Here is a 15,296-nt window from a genome sequence, read left to right as displayed (position 1 = left end):
GATTTGGGACTTTGAAGGCCGGAGCAGAGGTCTTAGCACGACACAGACAAAGTGAGGCGAGGATTTACAGAGTCTTTCATGATCTCGAGCGTGCATATATATTAAAATTTGAAGAATTGTTTAAAAAAAACACACACACACACACAAAAAACAACAACACAAAAAAAAAAACTATCCGGCAATTCATTTTAGAGGCTTTGCAAGACCCTTTTCAGAGGGGGCAGGGCACTCAAGGGAATAGGAGGTGGAGAGGGAGACAGAGCGAGGGAGGGGGCGATCTGGGAGACAATATAATGAGAATAGGTGGGAGGGATGTGGTTTTTAAAAGGGGGCTGGCCACTTGATGATGTTTCAGCCCCTGAAGGCACTTACAGTACATGTGTCAGCCAGTTGGACTTGATTAAACATCGAAGAGTTTGGTTGTTGCTAACGATATGTTATTTTTCCAGAATTAATCCGAAATGCTTACAGCGGTCATTAAAAAGACATCAGAGGTTTGAGGAAAATAATGAATCAGCTGGTGCGATGGTTATGCATGCGAACAAGTGTTGGGATTCTTTTTTTTTTTTTTTTTTTTCCGCTTGCAGCAGGGAGACAGAGGGAGGCAGAGGGAATAGGCTTCTCTCCACTGTGCCTTTCAGCTCCCCTCTCTCTCTCTCTTTCTCTCTCTGTACAAAAGAGGCGTGTCCACGGACCAGTATAAAGTCCAAGCAGAGTCACTCGTGTTGAGCCAGTCCTTTGCACTGCACAGGCCGGCAAGACGACTGACCTACAACTGAGCAGGAATTGCAACATTAGGCAACCGGACTTTAGATTTTCCGTTTGATTTCGCAAAGTGCCCCCAAGGCTTCCCAGGTGGACTTCAAAAAGCCGAAAAAGACCCACAAAGCGCAAATGCCGGATAGGATAACCACTCTGCGACTGTCCATGCCGAGATTAAAGAAGTTTGTGTCACCCATATTCGCCAGCCAAGTCTGATCAAGAGCCGGCTTGAATTCCATCTCTGTGAAATTGAATCAGAGGAGCAAAGTAGCAGCACAGCAGAGGGATTGTGTCCCTGACATTGAGACCTGCAGAACAAAGCGCTCCTTTCTCCAATTTGTCGAGATTTAATGTAATTCTTTTTTTTTTTTTTTTTTGTGCAAGCTGTGGTAACGAGGAAAGAAGGAAGCAAAGAGGTTCTGTAACTTTTTTCAGTCCAGGTCTCTGCTCAGGTGAGGGGGTTGCCCTGCCATGCTGCGTGGAGCTCCATCCTCCTGGGGTATGTGGGCGCTGTGCTTTGCCGTGTCGCTGGCCACGCTGTGCCTGTCGGACCAGGCCATCCGCTGCCCCATCTGCACGGAGGAGAAGCTGGCCGCCTGCCGCCTGCCGGACGGGTGCGAGGAGACGGTGCGGGAGCCGGGATGCGGGTGCTGCCCCACCTGCGCGCTGCCCAAGGGGGCGCACTGTGGCGTGTACTCCCCCCGCTGCGGGACGGGGCTCCGGTGTTTCCCGCCCCGGGGAGTGGAGAGACCGCTGCACTTGCTGATGCACGGGCAGGGGGTCTGCACGGACGAGAGGGAGCTGGAAGACAACTCAGGTGAGACAAGTTCGCCGTTATCTAAACAGTGGCCTTGCAGAGGTTCTCAACAACTTCACGCCAAGAAACACCTCAGAATTCACTTCGGTTTTCAAGAACAACCAGGACTGCACCCAGATCCAATACAGACTAAAACAGGACTGACAATTAAACGTAGCTGCAGAACAGATACACTGTAAACCAGGAAAGGACTGAACCTTAGTACCGTGCTAATGATACTGTATCTACCACCAGTGATACAAGACACATACCACAGTTTGAGAACCACTGGTACTTTGGATTTTGATGCTTCATTGTGACTGGGTTTGCTGTTGATAATTCTCTGCAGGTTTATCGCACTTGCATAAACCTTTTTTAAGCTTTGTTTTGAAAAAGGCGACTTTTGTAATCACTCATAATTTTACATTCATTGGAAGGCATTTTTAGTCAGGAGTGTTTTCTGATTCCACAAGGTTGTTCCAATACTTCGCTTTCCAATTAGCAGCTGATTAACCAAACATCGTATCAGATTAATAAACTATTCACCATGTTGTTAAAGGTTTGTACTTAAATTAGTAGTAAAAGTAAAAATGGAATATTATCATTATGTAAAAATAACTGGACAATTCACGTTGTGGTTGAACAATTCTGGGGAAAAACTACAGTAAATCCTTAAGACTCTTTTGACAAATATTGACAATTAGATTTGCGATTTATGGGTCAAAGTCACCATTCAGTTCACTGTGCACATGTTAAACAACTGCATTAACATTTGAGCAATGAAATGCATAAGCAAACTTATTTATAGAAGTCCAAAGGTTTTACACTCAATAAGACAAGGTGACAAGATACTGTGTTGTTTAAAAAAGATATTCCAGTGGCCACTTTTTAAAAAGCAATTTCAGCTGCTGTTGCTCTGTAGCCTGTAGTGTAACAGCTCTGTTTTCGCTCCGGATGGATCTTACCTGCAGCGCCCCGTGGTCAGAGATCAGGGGTGCGACAATGTCCTGCTTGTTTACCCTAATCTCAGCTTATAGCTCCTAAACAGAGCGTGAACACACTCCCGCTCCTCTCGCGGCAGGTCAGCTCCGCGCCTCGCAGCCACTGTGAGAGGCGCCCGCGCTGCTCCCCCCCCCAGACGCCGCGCAGGCTTTGGAGACAGCTGCGGTTGTATTTTAATATGCAATGAAAGTTTATGAGCGGTGTACATTTTAATAACGGGAGTGTATCGGTTAATAAACCCTTTGAACTTTATGTGCAGGTAGAAGCATTGTGGTGGAAATACAAGCTCGTGTGTATGTGTGCGTTGGTAATGGGAGAGGGTCATAAAAGCTGCCCTATGAAATGGCTGTAATGGAGTGTGGCCAGTCTGGGGCTATTAGAGCTCTCTGCAATCAGTAATTCACTTGTGCTCTTTCACCAAAGCCCTGCTGCTCCCTCCCTCCCTCCCGAGTGATGTGACGTTCATGACTGAATCGAATCTTTTGAGCACCTATTCAAAATGAACTGAGGCTGCACAGTTAATCGCGATCAAATCAAAAATTGCAAGTTGAATGGTTACAATTTATTTTCACAAATGACAAAATATCCCATGTGGTCTTATCATGAGTTCAGCTTTTACCCAATAATTCAGCTCAGTGGTTCTCAACTGGTGGGTCGGGGGAAAGGTGGGCGGTAGTTAATGATGGGACCTCATCGTCATAGTGCTATTGCTCCTGGACAAACTGAGCTGAATCTTGATCTCAAACAAAAAATTGCAAATCTAATTGCAAAACACATTTACACAATGAAGTGCATCAAAGCCGGCAACAAAAAGAAACATTATTTGGCAATTTGAGTACATACATTTCAAAGGGTAAAACCAGTAATTATCCAATGACTTCTTAAAAAGTGAATCATATGGCTTTTTGAATTAAACTATTGCTGCCATTACAGAACCACGAACTCCATCCTGCTCCCAGCTGTAAGAGCTCATGTCCAGCTCGTAATTTGTCAGTGTCTTCATTATTATTGCATTCCTTTAGCAAGATCTGTTTCTACTTTTTCACAGTGGGATGTCAACAATTGGTATTCATCAATCTGATTCCGGAAGTACAAAATCTCATTCCTTTTCAAAAGAGTTTAAAGGCATAGTGGAGGCTCATCTGCAAATTCCAGACAATTGGAAAAAATGGCAAAATGTGTGTCTTTTATCTTCATGAGGTGATCAGCTGCCATAATTGTACTACATTTTTAACATGACGATGATATTTGAATGGAAAATATTCTTCCAGCACCAGATCCTGTGAGCTCTACTGAAGCCAATTTAGTCTTTAAGCCAGTCGCAAGCCAGGATAACACCATGGCCATCCCCAAAAAGCACCAGTTACAAAATCTATGCCAAATCAATTTCATGAGGCTGGTGGTGATTTGTAGTTTTATAATAACGTCTTATCTGCATCGCGCATTTCCCAACCTCCAACCAAAGCTGCCTCTGAGTCAGTCCCAAACCATGATAAACAGGCAAGTTCGTATCAGAAAAGGAATCCGTTTCCAATTCCAAAGTCAATATGCGAAGTAGTCCATGTACGCGTTTGCCAACTTTTTCACAACGCGTTATCTTATCGGCTTTACGATTTTCAGGCGACAGGACTCATAGGTCACTGTTTTCGTGCACACCAGGGCTGTCTTGGGAAGGGCGCACCTTAAACCCTATGCTAATTGCACTGGAAGCAAAGGCAAAAAGGACAGAATAGGTTAGATTTGCCTATAATGTCAACAATTTAAAATATTAATATTACATTGCAACCATATACTCCCATATTATTGAGTCCCAGGCACTTTCTAATGGATAATGACGACAAAGGCTTGGTTCAGCTCGACCAATATGAAAATCCCAGGATGCTCATCTCCAGTGCAGCATCTGTCCCCCCCTGGCTTATGGGTACAACCCCCCCTCTCGCCCGCCAACAAGCCCTTTAACTAAGTAGCCTCACAACATGGTCCGGCCCGTTCATAAGGATGAGCTCATCGCCACTTTCACTGCCAGAGCTGAAATGAGAGCCTTCTGCTCCGTGCGCAGGGCCAGCGTAGGTTAGGGCCGGCACATAGCGTGACTAAATGGAATCAGAGAGACGGGGAAAGCTGTTTAGAGACTGATAACAAAAACTAAAGGACGTCTGCACTTGGCTCGACTCTGTAAATTCACACTTATTTTAGCGGACATAACTTCTCTGAATTCGAATTCCATATGTTGGTTTGACATGGCTTTCAGCTCAGTCATTCATTACATTGCAATAAGCTTTTGTGGTGGAGTTTCAAATTATTACGCTCATTGGCGAAATAAATGATTTGATCTGCAGAGGTTTGCGTGGCCCTTTGTGATTGGAGTCAGGAATAGGTTCTTTCTTAATAATAGAATAATGTTGTCATTCTCTGCTGATGGAGTTGGACGGCATGGATCCTCCATAGTTTAGTCATTCTGTGCCTTCTTCTCTCCTGTGGACACATCCTGCATTTTATTTTGTTTGTAAAGAAATTACCTGCATTATATTTTTCAAGCTCTCAAGCAAATGATTAATATTGGTAATATGCTACAGTTATTAGGTGTTTTATTAGGCCTTTATTTACCATAGAAAGTCCCACTGAGATTTTAGTGGCACAAGAAACCTACAAAGACATGGGGAGAACATGTAACTCCACACAGAAAGGCCAGGGATCAAACCAAAGACCTTTTTGATGTGAGGCAAGAGTTCTAACCACTGCACTACTGTCTGAGTGTGGCTCCTCATCTGCTGTCATTTGCCTATGTATCATTTTTCCAGGTTTGGGACTGGCACTAAATTATATGGTAACCTTTTGCAACTAGATGTTATTATTTTGAGGATTAGTTACTAAAAACAACAAGGTTATACATTACACACTGTAGATTATAGACAATGAGTTGAAACCTGGAAAATGTTCGAGATTAGTTTTTGGTTTACTGTAATTAGATGCCGAGTCTGTTGGTCCCGAAGCGGCCTCTTCTCCGTGAAGTCTGTCATAACAAAGACAAGAAGCTCTGCACATTATGTCGCACAGTAAATGTATTCTTCTGGGCACCACTGTATAGGAATGTAAACCAATGTAAACCCGTGTAATCCACAGCCTGCATAGACAATCACACAGGCACCGGGGAGAGAGGAGAAACTACCGTGTGGAGCAGCAGATTTCCTTTGTGGCACATTTCACCAGCACTTATGCATTATTAAACAAGGGGGTGCATCTCCTGAATACTCGCTGCCCCACTCCTAGCAACAGCGAGCGAACAGGAATATAAATAGAAAGAGAGTTTCCTAAAACCAACAGAATTTATAATGAAAAGGACAGAGAGAAAAATACAGAGAAGGAGACTTTGAAATGTTGTTCAGTGAAATTAAAAACTTGAAAGAGAAAATAATAAATTGACTTTCAAACTTTGTTCATCACAAGCTTCTCTGAGATTATTGGCATTTATCTTGTATATAATCTACAATAAAATCTACAAAAATCATTGGAATTGGAACAATCACTGGGGACAAATGATATCCGCCCAAACAAGTCTCGGTTTGAGTTCTGCTGGACCTGTGCCTTTGACTTACAGTACTTCAGAGGTTAGAAAACTGGGTGGGAATGTCTTGAGGACAGGACGTACTTCATTGAAATAGACAAAACTGCTATGACCTGTGGAGTCCCCCAGGGGTCAATCCTTGGACCCCTCTTATTCAATCTATACATGCTTCCATTGGGTCGGCTAATACGCAGCACAACTACGCAGATGACACTCAAATCTACGTGTCACTGACGGCAGATTAACTTGGGCTTGTAGATGCACTCTGTCACTGCATCCAACAGATCAGTTTGTGTGGATGCAAAATAACTTTCTCCCACTACACTCAGACAAAAGTGAAAGCATTGTCTTTGGCCCACAGACACAAAGAGAATGTGTCATCAGTCACCTCGAGTCTATCTCTACAAAAAATAAAAAAAAATTAGATTAGAAAGCTAGGAGTAATCATGGAGTCAGACCTGAAGTTAAACAGCCACATCAAAGCAATAACATCTGCCGCTTTTTACCATCCAAAAAACATTGCTATCAGAGATGTAGAGTCAAAACCAGAGAGGCTAATCCATGCATTTGTCTCCAACTGGTTAGACTAAGTCCAAGTAATGGAGTGGTACATGGTAAATGGACTTAACTTATATAGCTCTTTTCTACCTTTTCGCCAAAGCGCTTTACAGCAAGGAACCAGTCACCCATTCACTCTCTCATTCATACACCAATGTACGCAGACACTGGAGGCAAGTAGGGTGAAGTGTCTTGCCCAAGGACACAACAACAGTGTGCATTTGCGGGAGCTGGGATTTGAACCCACGACCTTTCGATCACGAGACGATGATAAAGCGTCTTTACTGTCCAGATGCATTATTATTATTATGATGATGATTATTATTAGACTACTGTAATGGCCTACTCACTGTTAGAGCTGCAGTACCTCCAGAACGCAGCTACTCGAGTCCTGACAAGAACCAGGAAATACAACCATATTAGTCCAGTGCTCTGGTCTCTGCACCGGCTTCCTTTTGCTCAGAGAATTTAAAACAGCTCTGCTTGTGCTTCACAGCCTAGCACCAAAGGACATCTCTGACCAGATCGAGCTGAGCGCTTCATAGTGTGCAGCCAAAATGAGGAATTCTACACTCAATTCATCATTGTTTACTCAAGAGTGAAGAGTTTAACGACATGTTGAGTTTAAATATCAGGTCAAACTCCTGCCTGTTCGCCTCATGTCAGTGCTGTGTGAGGAGTTTCCTATAACACACTGAGCAGATGTGCCACACTGTTGTCTATTTGCTTACTTTGGACCGAGCGCACCATTTGCTCAGCTGGGCCTCTGCTGCACGAGATAATGTGATTAGCTAATTGCTGTCCTTTGTGGGAGACGGACCTCTTCTAAAGCTGCAGCTCAGAGTCACAAAAACAGACAAACATTGTCCCTGGATTAAAATACAGAGAACAGTCAAACCAGGGCTTTGGAAATGACCCACTTAACTAAACAAGGCAAAAGCTACTAGGACATTAAGATCAGGACAGCAACAACCTTTCACTAGTTATCTCACGTCTGTCACAATCATCACATCTGTACTGTCACAGAGAGCCTAAAATATACAGTTCTACCAGTATATATAATAGGCGATTGTTGTCCCTAGTCGCTCTTAAGTTTCATATTATAATGTTTCATGGATAATGTCTGAAGTAAGCAAGAGAAAAAGGAAACTTGTACATATTGCATACTATTTGTAACTGTCCTCTTGAGGCTAGGGTCAGTCTTTACCCATCCACCACAAAGGAATGAACACTTTTCACTGACCCACATATACCCACAAAATTCTCAAGTATTTAGTCAATAGCAAATGATTGAGCAACATGACTGACCCTTTCCGAAAAATGTAATCAAGCCTCACACAATGTTGCAAATAGTAGCAGAAGTACTAAGCTGATAATGACACACAAGCCTGTGGAAAACCTTTGCATGAAAGTGACCGCAACTTGTGCCTGGAACCACCCACTGAAAAAAACGTTGGCACGGCAAGAAGGCCCTGGGTTCAATTCCCGGAGCAGGTGGAGTCTTCCTGTGTGAAGTTTGCATGTTCTCTCTGTGTCAGCATAGAATTCTCACAAAAAAAAAAGTCCAATAGGGTCCTTACCGTGACTAGAACTTACTTGAAAAAACATTTTGCATCTCTGTTTCTAGTTAAAAACCCTTTACCAAATTTTCTTATTTGGTTTGCAAACAATAAAAGAGGGAGCACAGTCTGTTCACTAATTTATAGTGCTCGTTGTGGTCCAAGCTCTTTCCTAACTTTCGCAGGGATGAGCTTATGAGCCTGATTCACAACTTTAAAGGGGCTAGATGCAAGTTGGCCATTTTATACTCACTACTGCCACCTCAGGTCATACGTGTAACTGCAGCTTCTATATTAAGCTCGTGCATAACGGCACTTCGGACCCGAATTAACACCCTTTTGAGAGATAGTGCTGGATTTTAGAGGCAGTTGTGGTGAACAGGTCTGAGCTACACATAAGGACATTACTCCAACATGTAGGGGGGGGAAAATACATAATTTTAACATTAAAAACTCCGTATAGTCCCTTTAAGGCAGTAAATACTGTCACTGTAATGTAAATCACCACAACAAAAATCTGCTTGCTAGTTCAAGGTAAAAAAAAAAAGGCACCGGGTGAAAATATCAGCTTTTACGATATACTATACACGATAAGGACAAAACCCATAATCTTCATCAGGTGGAGAGTCTTTAAATAAAGGCAAAAAAGCTTGAATATTCAGTATGTTTCAATGCAGACTTGATACATATGCAGCTCTCAATACCATGTCCTAATTTGCCCCTATATTCGCAGAAACACTCCATATACAAGTGACCGATCTGAGGCGATGTGCCATTTCAGGGTGCCAGAATTCCCCCAATTACTACAGACAATAAATCCGCAAATGTTGAGTTGTGTGCGTATTCTGAAAGCCCTCTGTTTAGTCTCAGCGTCCAGTGACTGTGCAGCGATCAAAGCACGTTCAGAATCAACATCAAACACGTTGTATTGATTTGTGAAATTCTCCCAAAACTCGCAAAGCTCTGGGGAGACGGTGTCATGTTTCGCTTTATTTCCCAAAACATTTGCTTTGTTTTTGTCCAGCTGAACCGCGCTTGACCTAAAACATTCTTGCTTTGAGTGTAATGGCTTTGTGCATGTTCACTGTGGGTTAGGCCTGACTCATTGATTACATAACAAAGAATTAGAAACTTCGCCAGCAAAAGTTATGGGCATAATTTCATAAGAGGGATTACGTCTTTACCCGGAGGTGGGTGGAGGAGATGCCAAAGTATTCACTCAAGTAACAACAGTACTTTAAAAGAAAAATACTCAAACAAAAAAGAGCAGAAAGGTATTTGGTGCAACTACAGAGTAACTGAGCATGAAGGTTTGATTCATATTTTAACAGTGATGTATTCTGATGGATGAAACATGAATACATAAGTACACAATAAAAATAGATAAAAGTTATATACATTTTATCGAAAACAGATGACATTTCCAGGCAGCAGAAAGTGAAATACCATGTTTAAGTCTATATACTATATTTCTAATGCTAAAGACAAAACAAATTACTGATTTGCAAACAAAGAAGTGGACAGAGGACCCTAACCCTATGAGGAGAAATGTTGGTATTAAAAATCAAATTGGACACAACGGGAAACCTTTGAGGGAACTATTGTTAACAATTTTAGCCCGGACTGCATTTTAGACTCTCATTTTTCAATTTTTGACAAACCTACGAAGTCTGAGAAAGGCAGAAGACTTCGCACATCGATAAAAATGGGTGCGGAGGATGAAGGCCGTAAAACAGTAACAGAAAGGAAATCCTTTTCGTAGTCCCTCTAAGTGTTTATGGGATGATTGGAGGGTTTTTCATCTCCCCCTGGTGTCTCTGGCCAAGAAAACCGTGCTTGCAGCTTTGCCTGCACCGGGTCGGAGTCACCAATACACACTAATGGAATCACGAAGAAGAAGCTAACAGGCTAACGGGCAAAGCTAACTGTGGGCTAGCGCCACAAACAGTATTTACAGCCAAATTTAAGTGAAAGAAATGATCTCCATTGTGTAATTGGATGTACAATATATCAGCGTAGTTTTTACTCTCACGGATAATTAATAAGTAAAAAAAACGCAACATGATATGACACCTGCAGTGGTACTTTTGGCCTCAAGGGGCATGAGTTACTTAGTATTGCTTTAAAAAATGTTCTATTGCTTTTTAAATGCATTTTTTCGTCCTTTGTTTGTCACTTTTCTGTTGCTCTTTTTGTTGTTTTCTTTGTCACTTTTCCATTGCTTTTTTTGTCACTACTTTTCATCCTCATTTTGGTTGCACTTTTTATATTTGGGTAAAGCTGAAATGGATAAAATGCACCCGGTTAAGGCGGGGGTTAAGAGATGTAATGCCTTTCAATGCAGAGGAACCTTCATGTTCCTTTGTCAACATGAAGGCTCTTTTCCCACTTAGATTTACAGATTATTACAAGCACCTCAAAAAGTTACCATGGAAACAGTATGTAAGCGATTACTTACCAATCCCCGCTACTGCAATAAGCACAATACAACACTTCTATTGAACAAAAAGTGATGACTCTCGATAAATATGACTCTGATTTCATTTCCACACGCATCACTCGCGATTGTTTCAAATGTTATTGTAATACTTCTGCGGTGAAAGACCATACCACCGCTGTTTCAACTTCCTTTTAACACTGTTGACATGTAAACGCACATAGGAATAGTTTGAATTGGCACGTATCGGTGAAGCCCGGAACGGACTACAGCAAAAAAAACCCACAACAACAAGCGGATGATGATTAACAGATATGAGGACGGCTCCTGCCTGGAAACAGTCTGACAGCTTTGGCTCCGCGCGCTGTTGACGGAGGGTTATGGTTGTAAGCCGAACCAACCTCTTGAACTTGGAGCCAAACACTTTTCAAGAAACCAATATTTTAGCGTGTGCAAAACATTTTGGGAAAGATCTCCTCACACCGTCTGATTTGAAACATGGACACATATCTTCAATGCTACACAGTGTTCTTTCAATTTGGAAGCTGTAGCTGGAAATATCCTCCACAAAAGCCCAGCACAGTGGTTTTTACCGTTTTTGTCTTTTCATTTTGCATTTAACCTCTTACCTTAACCAAGTGCGTTTTCAGCAGTTCAGCTTTACCCCAAAAAACTAACCTAAACAGATTGCCGCATTGTCGTCACTTTTTAAACATTTTTTCCGTTGCTTTTTTAATGTGTTTTCGTCAAATTTTTTGCCACATTTTCATCGTTTTTTGTCACTTTTCTGTTGCTCTTCTGTTGCCCATTTTGCTGCATTTTAATCACATTTTTGTAATTTTTCGTCACTTTCCTATTACTCTTTTCTTGCTTTTCTGTTGTGTCTTCATCACACATTTTTGTCACTTTTTCACCACTTTATCATCACTTTTTTGCTACTCTTTTGTTGCTTTTCTGGTTTGTTTCTGTCACTTTTCTGTTGCTCTTTTGTGGCTTTTTGTTGCATTTTTATCACACATTTTCGTCACTTTCTCGTCACATTTTTGTCACTTTTTTGTCACTTTTCTGTTGCATTTTTTTATCACATATTTTTGTCTTTTTTTCATCACTTTATCATCGCTTTTTTGCTACTCTTTTGTTGCTTTTCTGTTTTGTTTCTGTCACTTTTCTGTTGCTCTTTTGTGGCATTTTTGTCACTTATCCATCGCCTTTTTGTCACTTTATCGTTGTGTTTTGGTCACTTTTCTGTCGCTCTTTTGTGGCTTTTTTTGTTGCATTATAATCAAACATTTTTGTCAATTTTCTATTGCTCTTTTGTTACTTTTCTATTGCGTTTTCATCACGCATTTTTATCACACGTTATCATCACTTTTTTGCTTCTCTTTTGTTGCTTTTCTGTTGCGTTTCTGTCACTTTTCTGTTGCTCCTTTGTGGCTTTTTGTTGCATTTTTTGTCACACATGTTTGTCACTTATTCATCGTCTTTTTGTTGCTCTTTTGTTACATTTTCACACTAGTTTGGGTTTGGGTAAAGCCAAACTAAACATAATGTGCTCGGTTCAGGTGGGGGTTAAGAGGTCATTATCATCAAACAAAGCCTGCCTCTAAATGAGTCAACACAGTATTACTTTACATATAAAACTTTTCTTAGTAGCTATAATGCAATACCAGGGGTGTTTTTGGTCCATTTTAGAGTTAACTTGAGAAGAGTTGGCCATGATAGATCAGTTTATGTAACAATACATTACTGTCAGTCAACGTAACAACGGCCAAAAAGCAATAATTTACTTGCACAAAGCTTGACCTCAAAGTGTCTGAATTATTTATTATGAAATATCAAACACATCTGTAACACCACACTGTTCTTTTCTTTTGGACCCTGCACGACTATCACTTCACATGATCTACGATTTGATAACGGATGGAGAACATCTTAAAAAAAAGGGGACGTCAGCGATGGCGTCAATTCTTTTGGAGTCAATACGATGAGGTTTGGCTGTGTGCGAGTTGGATTTGATTCAAAAATATGCTTCATTCTCCAAATTAACAAAAAAACTAACATAGACTTCAATTCATGCCTGCACTAGAAACCACAAAACAACAAAATAAACCAAAACAGTCTACAGTAACACTTTTATCACTCCAAGTTTTTCAGTGCAAAATATAACAATGTCTTCACTGGGTGTGTCCTTGAAGCCGAAAAGGAATTTGGAAACTTTTAGAGCAAAAAGTTATGGTGGGATTGTGGCTACACTATAGTTGCACATTTTAGGGCAAAGGCTATATTGTTTCAGCTTTTTTAATCTTACATTTCTGTTAATCATTTAGAGCTACAACAACATATTTTTTGACTAATATTTGACTAATTTTGTCTTAACACATTTTTTACACATTTATGACACATTTTTAACACATTTTTGACACATTTTTGACACATTTTTGATACATTTTTTATTCATTTTTTATTCAAATTTTTAACACATTTTTGACATATTTTTGACAATGTTTTGACATATATTTGATTAATTTTTGACACATTTTGACATATTTTTGATTAATTTTTGATACATTTTTGATACATTTTTGACACATTTTGGACATATTTTTAATTCATTTTTGACACATTTATGACAATTTTTTGACATATTTTTGATTCATTTTTGACATTTTTTTTTACATTTTTTTTGACCATTTTTTGACGTATTTTTTGACACATTTTTTGACATAATTTTGATTCATTTTTGACACATTTTTCTTTGCTTTTGTGTCACTTTTTAGTCATGTTTTGTTGCTTTTTTGTTGCTTTTTAAACGTGTTATTGATGCTTTTCCGGCACATTTTGTCACAATTTTGTATCGTGTTTTTGTTGCATACTTGTTTACAGCCCACAGGCCAGTGCAATGCCTCATTTGAAAGCTAAGACCCTGTAGTTCATGAAAATAGAGGTGGCGGTTTAGCAGGTAACTGGTTAATTGTGATTAATCGATTATTTAAACGTGTGCTGAAAAAAGAGAGCTTTGAGCAGGAATTACAGTAAGTCACAACAAAGCATGAATAATAATGTGTTTTTTTTAATTACAAACACTTATGTCGTTGTGAAATTCGTCTATGTTTACATCCAGTGGAGGTATGGGCAAAATCCTTTACCATTGCGAGCTCGGGTCACGGCCTTTGCAACACTCTCATGTACTTTACACAGGGCAACCTCGTCGACCTGCTCTCGTCTCGAGCCTCTATCTTTGCCCTGCACCTGTGTCACGGCACACACAATCAGACCTGATAGTACAGAATGCGGAAACAAACAAGCTAAGGGTTGCTTTTCCAATCCAAACGAAACCGCAGACGAGCACTCACTTCCTTCGTGGAAAAACAGCAGTGGTAGCAAACAGGACATGCCACCCCTGACCCACTTCTCCTGCGGCTTGCCCTAAGATAGCATTGATTTGAGCGGGAAGATGCTCAAGCAAGTGTATTTATACGACGAGATCAAACAGTGCACTTAGGCTTCTTTAGATGGTCATCTGCAATTTAACCTTTTCACCAAGGGCGTTTTCTCCTGTTCAGCTTCACCCTAATCTAAAAGGTTCCAGCCTATAGGACAGTGTTGTCACTTTTTTCACATTTTTTTCCATCGCTTTGTTGTTGCGCTTTTGTCGCGTTTTCCCCCACGTTTACATTGTTTTTTTTGGTCACTTTTCTGCTGCTGATTTGGGACGCTTTAATGACACATTTTTTCTGTCACTTTTTTTTTGTTGCATTTTCGTCATTTCTTTTTGTCATGATTTTGTCCCGTTTCTATTGCTCTTTTATGGCTTTTTGTTGCATTTTTGTCACACATTTTTGTCACTTATCTATCGCCTTTTTGTCACTTCTTTGTTGCCTTTTTTGGCTTTTTTGTTGCATTTTTTATCACACATTGTTGTCACACATTTTTGCCACTTTTTTAAAAATCTTTTTTGTCACATTTCTTTTACTCTTTAATGGCTTTTTTGTCCCTTTTTTTAATTTTTTTTTATTGTTTTGTTGTATTTTTGTCATTTTTGTCCTTGTTTCCGTCACATTTTTATTGCTATTTTGACATTTAATTCTCAAGAAGCTCTGCTGCTGTTTTGGGACGCTTTCATGACACATTTTTTCTGTCACTTTTTTTTGGTTGCATTTTCGTCATTTCTTTTTGTCATGATTTTGTCCCGTTTCTATTGCTCTTTTATGGCTTTTTGTTGCATTTTTGTCACACATTTTTGTCACTTATCTATCACCTTTTTGTCCCTTTTTTGTTGCCTTTTTTGTTGCATTTCTTATCACACATTGTTGTCACACATTTTTGCCACTTTTTGTTTTACTTTTTTGTCACATTTCTTTTACTCTTTAATGGCTTTTTTGTCCCTTTTTTTCTTTTACTGTTTTGTTGCATTTTTGTCCTTGTTTCCGTCACATTTTTGTTGCTATTTTGACATTTAATTCTCAAGAAGCATTTAGATTTGGGTAAAGCCAAACTGGAGAAAATGGTGGGGGTTAGAAGGCTAATACTTTGTTCACTTTGATTATAGATCATTTCAAAATGCTTTAGAAATGCATTGTAAGTGAGGTTTGCTTCTGGTTTACACATGCGGTTTAC

The 15,296-nt window shown here is 40.2% G+C and overlaps 1 protein-coding gene across 2 annotated transcripts in view; it reads left to right on the top strand.

Moving 5' to 3' along the window:
• The first annotated feature begins 722 nt into the window (after nt 1–722).
• The window catches only part of LOC306960884 (insulin-like growth factor-binding protein 4), a 28,780-nt gene continuing 14,206 nt past the window's right edge, over nt 723–15,296 (top strand). Inside the window, exons 1-2 of one of the 2 annotated variants that reach the window (XM_079553487.1) lie at nt 723–1,114; nt 1,203–1,579. In XM_079553487.1, coding sequence (XP_079409613.1) covers nt 1,234–1,579 — 346 coding nt within the window. In that variant the 5' untranslated portion in view covers nt 723–1,114; nt 1,203–1,233. Of the gene's footprint in view, nt 1,580–15,296 lie in introns of both variants that reach the window. The other variant, XM_079553486.1, reaches the window with a different exon arrangement.

Source organism: Gobius niger, assembly GCF_951799975.1.
Source record: "Gobius niger genome assembly, chromosome: 3".
NCBI lineage: Eukaryota > Metazoa > Chordata > Actinopteri > Gobiiformes > Gobiidae > Gobius > Gobius niger.
Note: the sequence above shows the minus strand (reverse complement) of the source record. Positions and strands in the feature narration are given on the sequence as shown.